General features: G+C 39.4%; 2 protein-coding genes across 5 annotated transcripts in view; both read right to left on the reverse strand.

The window, feature by feature from the left end:
* LOC110490041 (N-chimaerin) overlaps nt 1-1211 on the reverse strand; it is a 60638-nt gene extending 59427 nt beyond the window's left edge. For 2 of the 4 annotated variants that reach the window (XR_002468646.2, XM_021563139.2), the window contains exons 1-2: nt 1132-1211; nt 735-809 (exon numbers count right to left, since the gene is read on the reverse strand). Coding sequence is in view for 3 of the 4 variants with exons in the window: in XM_021563139.2 (XP_021418814.1) it covers nt 735-753 (19 nt within the window). In the remaining variant the exon portion in view is untranslated. Of the gene's footprint in view, nt 1-734; nt 810-956; nt 1108-1131 lie in introns of those variants that run through there. The other 2 variants (XM_021563140.2, XM_021563141.2) reach the window with 2 other exon arrangements.
* A 2092-nt stretch (nt 1212-3303) lies between these two features.
* Nucleotides 3304-8625, reverse strand: LOC110490042 (ATP synthase lipid-binding protein, mitochondrial). The gene is made up of 4 exons (XM_021563142.2): nt 5601-8625; nt 4539-4611; nt 4028-4213; nt 3304-3847 (listed from the first exon to the last, which is right to left on the reverse strand). Exons 1-4 carry the CDS (start codon nt 5632-5634, stop codon nt 3733-3735), a joined length of 408 nt encoding a protein of 135 aa, XP_021418817.1. The 5' UTR covers nt 5635-8625; the 3' UTR covers nt 3304-3732.
* Nucleotides 8626-12325: the final 3700 nt, after the last annotated feature.

A 12325-nucleotide genomic window follows, 5' to 3' on the forward strand; every position in this document is an offset into this window, starting at 1 on the left:
CTGCTTTTTAACCACAACCCACATCCTGAAAGGACTATGGCATGCATGTTCCAACAGAATACACTGGATCTGTCGGAAGCACAGAGCTTCCCGTTTCATCCCCCACAGCCTGGATGTCAGCTCTATCTTAAACTTGAAATGCAATACATTTCCTGTCCCCTAACTTATTTATGCATTTTCTCTCCCTTTCCCAGTCGGACCAAAAGTGACAGACATGTCAATGCCTACCCCTGTATAACATCCCCCTTTCATTGTTGCTAAATTGCCAATATTTTTTGTTTGATGCAACAACAAAAAAACACGGCAATAGCCTGTAGTCTACTATTCCAGCTCTTGACAAGGGTCCTTTGCCAATCATCACAGACAAGCTGACAAAGTGTGTCATTCAACACCTTGTGATGCCCTCTGGTGATCAAGAGGTTTTGACATGACATAAAAGGCTGTAACGCTAATAATGACTAGACTAAACTGTTAGTTAGCTAGCCAACATCGTATCTACAAATCTCATGACGCAAAATACGTTGTTTTCATCTCGCGCGAAAGAACTCTATACAGGCCTCCCGACAAGGCCAAAAAAGGTAGCTGGATAGCCAAACACTGACCACATTTTGATGGCATAACATTTGCATATCTGTCAAATGCATTACTTGGAAGATGACGTTAGAGCTGGTATTGGAACTAGAAATGTATCAAACTGACAGAAGCGAACAGTTTGCTAGCTTAACTTAACTTACCATAGACATTTAGAGCCATTCTTGGTGCTTTAACTGATGCGCAATAGATGACAATTTCCACCGCAGTTTAGAAAGCTGATAATGGGAATACAGTGAATACATATTAATTTGCGAGAAAACATATAGCAACAAGAAAATGTTAAACTGTATAAACCGTTTCTACTACAATAACAGAGCCAGGCTAGCTAGCGTTAACTACTTAACGTTAACGCGTTTGCTCACACTGTGAGTCACCGCTACGCTAGAGCCGCCGACTTCATGGCAAAAATAAACAAATACAAAGATCGCGAACAGGCGTAGATGCAAACATTCATTTATCTGCATTGGGGATAAAGCCAATATGTACTCTATCCGATGCATATAGACAATATAGTTGAGCCCAACACATTGTACTTACACCACATCACCGTATCCATCTATAACGAAGTCGCCATCTTGTGATATCACGTGACCATCACACTCAATTTTAGGCCAAAGTGTTACCATGGTTACCATGTGACGCTGCTCAGAATAGGATGGGGCAGGGTTAGTACAATCTGGGATCCTTGGGATGTCCCTACCCATTTTAAATGTCAATTTCGACGGAGTAACGTCAGAGTTGGGAAGTCCCAAGGATCCCGGAAAGCGTGGACCATCAGCAGCAAAACAGTTAATTCCACCATGTGAGAAGGAGAGGATCCATAAGCCTGCAATGCAATGCGGAGGCAAGAGCACTACTTCCTGTGCCACGGGTCATACACACATACACATTGATTTTGTGTTGTAGATATGTGGTAGAGTAGAGGGCTGAGGTGCACACACTTAATATGGCGTGAAATCTGTTGTGTGCATTGTAATGTTTAAAAAAAGTTGTATAACTGCCTTCATTTTGCTGGACCCCAGGAAGATTAACAGAAATGCAAAATACCTATGGAAGGTGTGTGCTACCAACTCGATCTTGTAGGATCATGAGCAGGATAGCCAGATAAAGCCCAGGCCTTGTGCCATAATACCATAATAGCAGTCGTTTTATTACACATGTAGGCTGTAGTTGACAGCTAAGAGCTGAAATACATACAAAGCATATAAGTAATTAAACAAAAACAGTTAAAAATCAGGATGGGAGCCGAAGCAGTTCGTTTTTGGAAGTGTGAATGGGCTGAGCGGTTGAAGAATAATGGTCATAGCCGGGGGGGTCATGATCAGACAGGTCCAAAGCCATTTATCAGCACAGCTCGCCGTCCACTCACATACAGCCAGTTGCATTAATCCCCCCTTCCCTGTCTTACAGCATCCTCCTTTGTGACAAGCCAAAGCCAACAGGTATGCTCCAACAAAGGCTATCCCAGTACTACAAAGCAATGCAAGTGATAATGCGGGTGTAACAGTTGTTAAAGTACTATGTGAATTTAACCAGGTTCATATATTAATATTTTGTGTTGTTTTGTTATGCATGCCTGCATCCTGGGAGAAGGGGAGTGTGTACTTACGTTTTGCCCTGCGTGCTCGTGCTCAAATAATTTTGATGCACTGAGAGAGGTAGCCACGCTTTTTCTGTCTTCAGAAAAATGTGATTATTTTAAGTACAAAGTCATACACAAAGTCATAGTTTTGTTCATGGATAATGATGTATATTTAGAGGTTACTCATAAGTGGATGGTATTGTTAAGATGCACTTGTAATTGTACTTTTTAGGATGATATCAACATTCTGAATTCAACATGTGGTTAATAGCTAGCTACGGTATTAGCAGGCTATTGTATGTGTGAACGATGGCTAGCTCCTCGAATGATCCCAGTCCATCCTATTGTGCATCTGTTGTAGAAAGAGGCGACGATTCTCAGAACATACGTGCTCTACAAATGTTTTATTTCCTTTTGGATGCAGGTATGTGGTTTTATCTATGTAAAATATGTTATGTATAATAAGGAGAGAGTGTATTAATTTTTGTATTCAAAAATAATTTTGATGCACTGAGAGAGAAAGAGGCGACGATTCTCAGAACATACGTGCTCTACCAATGTTTTATTTCCTTTTGGATGCAGGATGCAGAGAGTGAGTTCTGTTTGATTAAAACTACCTGATCTCCAAAGTCCACGTTTATAGTCTCAATCAACCACACACAACACAGAGTTACAGCGGTGCAGTATAGCACCGTCTACACGGGGTCAAATCAAAAGCCCAGGCACTTGTGTCACAGGGAGTAAGCCTAGTGCTCATGTCTCTGCACAGGATCTAACCGCTGTGAGAAATTTACTTACCGCTATTAAAATAGCGCTCAAGAAGTTTATAATCTCAAAATGCAAGTTTGTGATCTACCTCACTACAAAGAGATGCAATCCAGCAGTTGAACTAAATCTCAAATCTAAAATATTTTCCAAGATCGAGAGGAATGTATGGCGTCAGAATACATTTTCCCCTAGATAAAGATCTCATATCAACTTCCCCAATCCTAATGCAAAACTGACCCAAGATCAGCATCTCTGGGCAACTTTAACATACATCAAATGGAAGTTCCAAAAGCCCCAAAAATAAATCTAAAGCAGAAACATGTTGACCATTTATCTTCATGGAACAGCAATAGAGGAAATTGTATTACACCGGTGAAAGTTGATTTATTGCAATTAAGAAACACATGATAACCAAAAGTAGTGTAATTTACTTAAACTCACTTGATTACAACCAACCTGCAGTTAACATAACTATATGCTTTGTTTTGAGCTCAAGGGCACACACTATAGAGAAATACATCTTAATCCAAAATCTGGTGTTCCTTTGAAAGTGTTTTGCAAGGAAATATACAAAATAACTCACATTTTAAATAGTGAAATACATGCAATTCTAATTCTGTAATTGGTAACATCTTTACAATACATGCCTTCTGTTTTGTCATCCTTCAACAAAAACTTGGAAAATGTACAATTTCATGACCAACACGGAACAATTTTGGTTGCTCGAGTAAAATAGGTAGTCACAGCTGTAGTTTCAAAATCATGATCACCATCTGCAGAAGACATATTTACATTGCAAACAGGATCAGGAAAGCAACCATCAAGCAGAACAGACCCATGGCTTCAGAGAGGACAAATCCCAGGATAGCGTAAGAGAAAAGCTGCTGTTTTAGGGAGGGGTTCCTGGGGAGAAAAACAAGTTTGTTAGATCCATGAATCAAAGCTGTGGGAGAGACTTGCAGCCATAGCAATTGTTAACCATTTTCCTAAACATGTCAAAAAAGCATATGAGAAAAATCAGCAAAGATGCACATTGTTGAGGGTATATAGTAAGGCACCATATCTACTAATGGCAATATTTACCTTGCATATCCGATGATAAGGCTGCCGAACACAGTCCCGATTCCAGCACCAGAACCGGCAACTCCAGCTGTGGCAACTCTAGCGCCAATGAACTTGGCTGCTGTGTCAATGTCTCTGCTCACAGCGATAGTCTGGAAACCCCTCAGTGCTACCTGGAAAAAGGTGCTCTGTGGCACAAAGGCAGTACTAACCAGGGAGCAAAAAATATATATATTTTTTTAATTTAAATCATTTTTTAAATTCTTTTTTCAATTTAAATCATATATTTTTTTTTGGGGGGGGGGGGGACTAAAATGACCAAATTGACAAACATGTAAGATTAAGACAACATTCAGATCATTGCAGAGGGGTTCAGTATCATTTAGAAGAGAGGCAGAGGGTTGTTTTCTTATGTAACATTTCTATCTGCAATATTTTACCTAAGGAAAAAAATCTTGAAAGGTAGCACCATATAAGTTGTTGTTCCTGGAGGAAAGGGAACTAAAGGGTAAAGGCGCAGGTAGACACTCACCTCTCCTGACATCCGGTTGGTAAAGCACAGACGCAGAGAGGGGTCTGTATAAGGCAGTGGATCCAGAACGGACCTGTACATTGAAAAACAGTAACATTAAATGATGCAACTTCCATAACATCAACTTGATTACAAACGCACCACCTCCCCAAAAAAACATTTGTTAATTGATTCGCAGGGGGACAACAATCACATGTACATCACAACTGACCAACTTTACAAGTCAGATGTGGGCAGTACCACATTGTACATAGCAAGCTACTAGTTACAGAGCTAGTTTTTACTAGTTTTTTTTTAAATAAACATGGTAAGTGAAAAACCTAATGAAATAGCCCCCTCCCTACCCGATCTATAATCCGGCCGCTATATAACTTTGTATGCGTTGTTTGTTGGCAACCTTGTTATTTATGAAGTTTTTGGAACAGATCCTGCTGGAACGATCCACAAATTATACCCACCCCAATGCACATAGCCAAATGAAGCCCTTCGTATTTCAGAAACAGTCTTTGGTACTTATTTCTGCATGACCTTGAATTTACAAAGAAAGCTCATTAGCTAACTAACGAGCGCTGGCATAGCTAAAACTAGCTACCTAGCTTAGGTGACAAGTAAAGTTATTTTCCAAGAGCTGGTTTAAAAAATAAATAAAAAAACACTTCAACCACGTTACTTGCCATTCAGTGTGCACAATTGCGTTACAGCAGTTCCTAAGTCAAAAATAAGTACAAGTTCAGCAGGCCCACGTACCTAATCAACATTATACTATGACAACTTATATGTAACGTTATCATTACTTTCACAACTCGCACAGGCGTACATATTGGTTTAATGTTTTGACTGATCATCAACTAAAGACGAGTCACCTGGTTTTCTCTCTAAAAAAGGTCAATGAGAATTTCTCCCCAAAAAATTAAGAAACAGTGAATCCATAAATTATTATATGTGCAAAACAACTGTCTTCACATAAATTATGTGTCGGTGTGGATCCAAAACGACTTTAGATAGAAGATTGATTGCTAAAATGTTTCCGCGCAGACCTCCATTTGCCTCCCCTTCACTTACCGGCTGGTCGAAGCGCCGAGGAACAACTTCGCATGCCAGAAGCCGTGTTTACTCAGATTCCCAGGTGTTGGGATTTACGACATCAGACGTCATTCCCTTACACCTTTATTGGAACATTTGAAAGAAAAAAGTACAATGACAGCCTTTTCAACGTTGTTTCTATCAACCATCTATGTTATATCAATCAAACATCTATTGTATTCGTTTTAATGAAAATGTGACATGTTTTACTCATGCTACTAGTGATAATAAACTCAAACTCAAGGTGGTAGTAGGACAAACTCAAAAGGGGTTCTTTCTACTTGTGTGTGTTCACCAATGATGTTGAAATGCTATTTTCTAATTCTCTGGGAATGTATGTATCAGTTTTACCCCACATATTTGTTTTATTTATTTATTTAACCCAATAATGATTTTTAATTATAGTTTTCCTGCTCTTTAGCCTTTTGTTGTATTCATATATGGCCAGTGCCATCCTTTTCAAATGTTCTCTTGTCTATTAGAATTTGACAAAAATTTATAAAACCATATCATTTATTTATAGAGTTTGGTTTTCACTATCAGATCAGTTGTAACATGATCCATGTCCAGCAGAGGAATCTGTTGTGTAAGGCCTATGTTATGTAGCGGCAGCTAGGCAAGGTATCATTCCTGCTGTACTGACCCAATCCCAATGTGAAACTTCAACCCTAACGCCCTGTGCACTTCAGAGATCTGAGAAGGTTTGACAGGAATATGGCATTAAATCTAACTAGCCTGAAGCCTCAGCCCAGCCTCACATTCAATTCGCGCAGATATGTACAAAATGTATTTCAAAAGATTTTGTGCATTTTTGTGTGGTTCAATTCGTTCGAAAAAACACAAATTGATGTGCTACTTAGTGTATTTTCGAACAAATTGAACCACACAAAAATGCACAAAAACGCACAAAATCTGCTGAAATACATTTTGTACATATATGAATTTAACCAGTAGGCACACAAGCCTTTGCAACAACCATATACGCGATCGCCTGTATTTCATTATTTATTATTTTACGTTATGAATATATAGATATTTTGTATTTTTGAATCCCTATTAAAACATTGTGGTTGTATGCCTATATGTACTGTTTTCGATTTTTCAGAACAGATTTTTCAGTATAGATTGAATGCATTGAATGCAATGCATGACGGCTAATGGTGTTTTATTCGGTTGTAGTTCCATGTATTTCTTAAAAAACAAATGAGTAAACCATTTTGATTGACCAGAATGTAACTGAAAATACAATGGCAGCCTTGCCATTGTCCATCAATACCAAAATATATTTATTTTTCGTATAACATTTGGGGAAACATATGCAGTTATTGTAGTCTTACATTTTGTTGGCCAACCAAGGCTAGGGTGGCTAAGTGTGAATACATGGCTCTGAGTGTAAGCACCTTTTCACTAGAAACTTTCTTGTGTTCAAATTACCGTCAGTGCGAAATTACGTAACAGTTACGTAACTAAGGTGAATAAAGAAAGTTGCATACACAACATAGAATGTGTGGATATGTTTGTTGCATTATTTGCGTATATTTGGATATCATTCTCACTTATTATTTTAGCCACCTATACATTAGGCTATATATTCCCCTTTTTCCTCTTTGCATCTTCAAAGAAATACACATTGCCATTTAATCTGTATTCATATTGTGACTTCTCCTTGGAAGAAGGAGAGAGGCACCCTAGGAGGTACGTAAAGGAGTTGATGAAATCTTGTTAAGACAGACAATCAGGTGAGAGGAGGTCCTAACTAGTCAATGATCTAAATTTATCAAAACATGTAGACACTGTAGACTTTAAGGACAGGAGTTGCACACATGCCATAGAACAACATGAACAAGGAAGTGACAGACTAATAGTGCTTTGTTGGTAAATGGTGACAGACTGACTGATCTGCAAGTAATAATATATATGTATTTGTTATGCAAAGTGATTTGTAGATCAGTCAGTCTGTGTGGAGGAGGATGAAGACCTTTAGTGATCTGCAGGACATAGTAAAACACACATGCTATCAATGACATGCAGCTTTTCTCATAGACGGGGGAGGTTACTATGTGAAGGAATGTGTTAGGATTGGAAGTTCTCTTTTATGTTTCTTTTGAGATGGTATGGCCTCTGAGGACCCCCAAGACCAACTGGATGAGGCTATTAAAAAGGCAGAACGCCTTGCTGAGGAGCTCAACCAAGAGAAGGACCCACAAGCCCAACTGGATGAGGCCATTAATGAGGCAAAAAGACTGGCTGAGGAGCTCAACCCAGAACGGGTAATGTAACAAGTTGTACATTACTGGTAATGCAACCCCTACAGCTCCCATACGTGCATAAATATTCCCAACACAACCCCAGCACTACAGCGTTATGATTTATCATTGCTTTATGTTTGTCAAAGTAGACCCCACATGCCACAAATGTGAATATAAACGTAGACTCCGTGATATGACCTGAACATCATTGATATTGCCCATTGACCATGAGGCACAAGGGTGCACTTGTTAGCATCCTTGTGAACCTCTACACATGTTAGCAGTGTGAGTGAGCCAGAACCTGGGTCTACTGCAGGTGCCTTTCCTCAGCTGACAAATCACTTCACCTTATGTGAAAATAAAAGTATTGCTTGTGCTCCATATGTGCACAAGCAAGCCATGCTTGTGGGAGACTTTTATTAGTGGGCCAGCCATGATAATTGAAATGCACTTTTTAGGAAAAGAAGAAGAAAAAGACAAACAAGCCTCCAGGGATTAGGTTCAGATGGAGACAAAGGGATTAGAGAGGACAGATTGTTTCTCAAACCAGGAAGGCAACTACATCCACTTCTGTTGTTAAGTTTCATCCTGTCTAGGTGTTTAATTGCATTGATCCCTGATCTGACTTCTTCCTTTCAAACATACTGTATCATAGCATATCAAACGTTTGTTGCCGTGCCATAGGCCGGTCTAGTACCATCTACCCACAGCACAAAATGCATTACATGCAGGTCTGATCCCACCTTTCCCTGTCTCTAACTGTTGTCTGTCTCTGATGAAAATACAGTGCCTTGCGAAAGTATTCGGCCCCCTTGAACTTTGCGACTTTTTGCCACATTTCAGGCTTCAAACATAAAGATATAAAACTGTATTTTTTTGTGAAGAATCAACAACAAGTGGGACACAATCATGAAGTGGAAAGACATTTATTGGATATTTCAAACTTTTTTAACAAATCAAAAACTGAAAAATTGGGTGTGCAAAATTATTCAGCCTCCTTAAGTTAATACTTTGTAGCGCCACCTTTTGCTGCGATTACAGCTGTAAGTCGCTTGGGGTATGTCTCTATCAGTTTTGCACATCGAGAGACTGACATTTTTTCCCATTCCTCCTTGCAAAACAGCTCGAGCTCAGTGAGGTTGGATGGAGAGCATTTGTGAACAGCAGTTTTCAGTTCTTTCCACAGATTCTCGATTGGATTCAGGTCTGGACTTTGACTTGGCCATTCTAACACCTGGATATGTTTATTTTTGAACCATTCCATTGTAGATTTTGCTTTATGTTTTGGATCATTGTCTTGTTGGAAGACAAATCTCTGTCCCAGTCTCAGGTCTTTTGCAGACTCCATCAGGTTTTCTTCCAGAATGGTCCTGTATTTGGCTCCATCCATCTTCCCATCAATTTTAACCATCTTCCCTGTCCCTGCTGAAGAAAAGCAGGCCCAAACCATGATGCTGCCACCACCATATTTGACAGTGGGGATGATGTGTTCAGGGTGATGAGCTGTGTTGCTTTTACGCCAAACATAACGTTTTGCATTGTTGCTAAAAAGTTCAATTTTGATTTCATCTGACCAGAGCACCTTCTTCCACATGTTTGGTGTGTCTCCCAGGTGGCTTGTGGCAAACTTTAAACAACACTTTTTATGGATATCTTTAAGAAATGGCTTTCTTCTTGCCACTCTTCCATAAAGGTCAGATTTGTGCAATATACGACTGATTGTTGTCCTATGGACAGAGTCTCCCACCTCAGCTGTAGATCTCTGCAGTTCATCCAGAGTGATCATGGGCCTCTTGGCTGCATCTCTGATCAGTCTTCTCCTTGTATGAGCTGAAAGTTTAGAGGGACAGCCAGATCTTGGTAGATTTGCAGTGGTCTGATACTCCTTCCATTTCAATATTATCGCTTGCACAGTGCTCCTTGGGATGTTTAAAGCTTGGGAAATCTTTTTGTATCCAAATCCGGCTTTAAACTTCTTCGCAACAGTATCTCGGACCTGCCTGGTGTGTTCCTTGTTCTTCACGATGCTCTCTGCACTTTTAACGGACCTCTGAGACTATCACAGTGCAGGTGCATTTATACGGAGACTTGATTACACACAGGTGGATTGTATTTATCATCATTAGTCATTTAGGTCAACATTGGATCATTCAGAGATCCTCACGGAACTTCTGGAGAGAGTTTGCTGCACTGAAAGTAAAGGGGCTGAATAATTTTGCACGCCCAATTTTTCAGTTTTTGATTTGTTAAAAAAGTTTGAAATATCCAATAAATGTCGTTCCACTTCATGATTGTGTCCCACTTGTTGTTGATTCTTCACAAAAAAATACAGTTTTATATCTTTATGTTTGAAGCCTGAAATGTGGCAAAAGGTCGCAAAGTTCAAGGGGGCCGAATACTTTCGCAAGGCACTGTATGTTGTAATTTTGTATTTCTGTTGATTCCAACATAGCGGAGAAATATTGTTACGTCTGAGCGCCGTCTCAGATTATTGCAATGTTAGGCTTTTTCCGTTACGTTAAAAAAAAATGTGACACAGCGGTTGCATTAAGAACCAGTGTATCTTTTTAATTATATGTAGAACATGTATCTTTAGTCAAAGTTTATGATGAGTATTTCTGTTATCTGGTGTAGCTTTCTATAATTCCTCCGGACATTTTGGAGAATTTTCTGAACATGGCATCAATGTAAACCGAGATTTATGGATATAAAATGCATATTATCGAACAAAACATAAATGTACTGTGTAACATGTCATATGACTGTCATCTGATGAAGATTTTCAAGAGGTTAGTGAATTATTTTTTTTTTAATCCTGCTTTTGTCATTTTATCTTTTGTGGTACAAAATGGCTACGTTTTTTCTTTGTTTTGGTGGTGGTCTAACATAAATATATGCTGTGTTTTCGCCGTAAAACATTTTTAAAAATCTGACACGCTGGGTAGATAAACAAGGTGTTTATCTTTCATTTGAGGTATTGGACTTGTTAATGTGTGGAGGTTAAATATTTCTACTAATATTTTTGCATTCCCTGCGCCACCGTTTCAGCTGAAAGGGGGGGTGTAGTTGCTGTAGGGGAACCCATAGGCTTAACAAGATAAAGCATGGTGGTGGTAGCATCATGCGGTGGGGATGTTTTTCAGTGGCAGGGCCTTGGAGACTAGTCAAGAATGGGTTGAAGATGAACAGAGCAAAGTACAGAGACCATTGATGAAAATATGTTCCAGAGAACTCAGGACCTCAGACTGGGGTGAAGGAGGGAGTGGCTTCGGGACAAATCTCAATGTCCTTGAGTGGCCCAGCCAGAGGCCGAACTTGAACCCGATCGAACATCTCTGGAGACCTGAAAATAGCTGTGCAGCGACACTCTCCATCCAACCTGACAGCTTGAGAGGATCTTCAGAGAATGGGAGAAACTCCTCAAATAAAGGTGTACCAAGCTTGTCGCGTCATACTCAAGACCCGAGGCTGTATCGTTGCAAAAGGTGCTTCAACAAAGTGGTAAAGGGTCTGAATACTTATATAAATGGCATAAGTTAAATACATTTGCTAAAATAAAACAAAAAGTGTATGCTTTGTCATTGAGGGAAAAAAACTATGTAATCCATTTTAGAATAAGGCTGTAACGTAACGGAATGTGGAAAAAGTCAAAGGGTCAGAATACTTTATAAATGTCATGTTCATCCAACCATGTTCAATTTTGCTAATTGTAGGCTGTCTGTAATGCCTCAATATTTCATGTGTGCAAAGTGCAAAATCTTTATTTAGTGTATTATAGGTTAAGCATTAGAATAAGCTGCCTCAATATTTGCATTCCTTGGTGAGATTTTTCTGATTAATTGTCAGTATTGTGGAATAATTCTAATGTTAAGGTAAGATGAATGGATAAAGCTGACCCGAGAGCAATGTTTGCCTTTCTTTCGCTCCTATCAATATCAACACACTTAGCGAACATTCTCTTTGCGTGGTGTTTGGCAAATGCATGTAACATTGTCGGTCTTTGTAGGAAAGACGCATCGTTAAAAACACTCATAAACCTTAAACTCCATCGCTGTCAGGAAACCGGGCCCAGGATGCATTCCTCATGGTCTCTACGTCATGGGTCTTTATTCTGTAAAACTCAATATATGTAGATCCCAAAAGTGTAAAATAATTGCATGAATATGGAATTGCTCTTAATCTGTTATTCAATCAGTTTTTTACACTACAACCCTACGTCCCTGTTGTACCTGCTCAAAAGGAGTTGCACAATCTGTCATGGTATGGTCTAATAATACAAGTCAGGAGGATGTTTATTAGATTGATTTTGGGTTCTATGTACAGGATTCAGGACAGCCAGAAAGAACTGGTGATTTCACATGAACCCGATTCAAGATGTACCCCCTCTCAAATCCTTTTCACTCTTTTCGCAATCAGGACCACTGAGGGGGAAAAGAAACAGCAGCAGCAACAAGA

This window comes from Oncorhynchus mykiss, chromosome 15 (assembly GCF_013265735.2).
Source record: "Oncorhynchus mykiss isolate Arlee chromosome 15, USDA_OmykA_1.1, whole genome shotgun sequence".
NCBI lineage: Eukaryota > Metazoa > Chordata > Actinopteri > Salmoniformes > Salmonidae > Oncorhynchus > Oncorhynchus mykiss.

Coding starts and splice junctions, on each gene's coding strand:
- LOC110490042 (XM_021563142.2), bottom strand. CDS start 5,634: ATGCGAAGTTGTTCCTCGGCGCTTCGACCAGCCG. Junction 4,612..5,600: donor CTCGGCGCTTCGACCAGCCG/GTAAGTGAAGGG, acceptor TTCAATGTACAG/GTCCGTTCTGGATCCACTGC. Junction 3,848..4,027: donor CTTATCATCGGATATGCAAG/GTAAATATTGCC, acceptor TTTTCTCCCCAG/GAACCCCTCCCTAAAACAGC.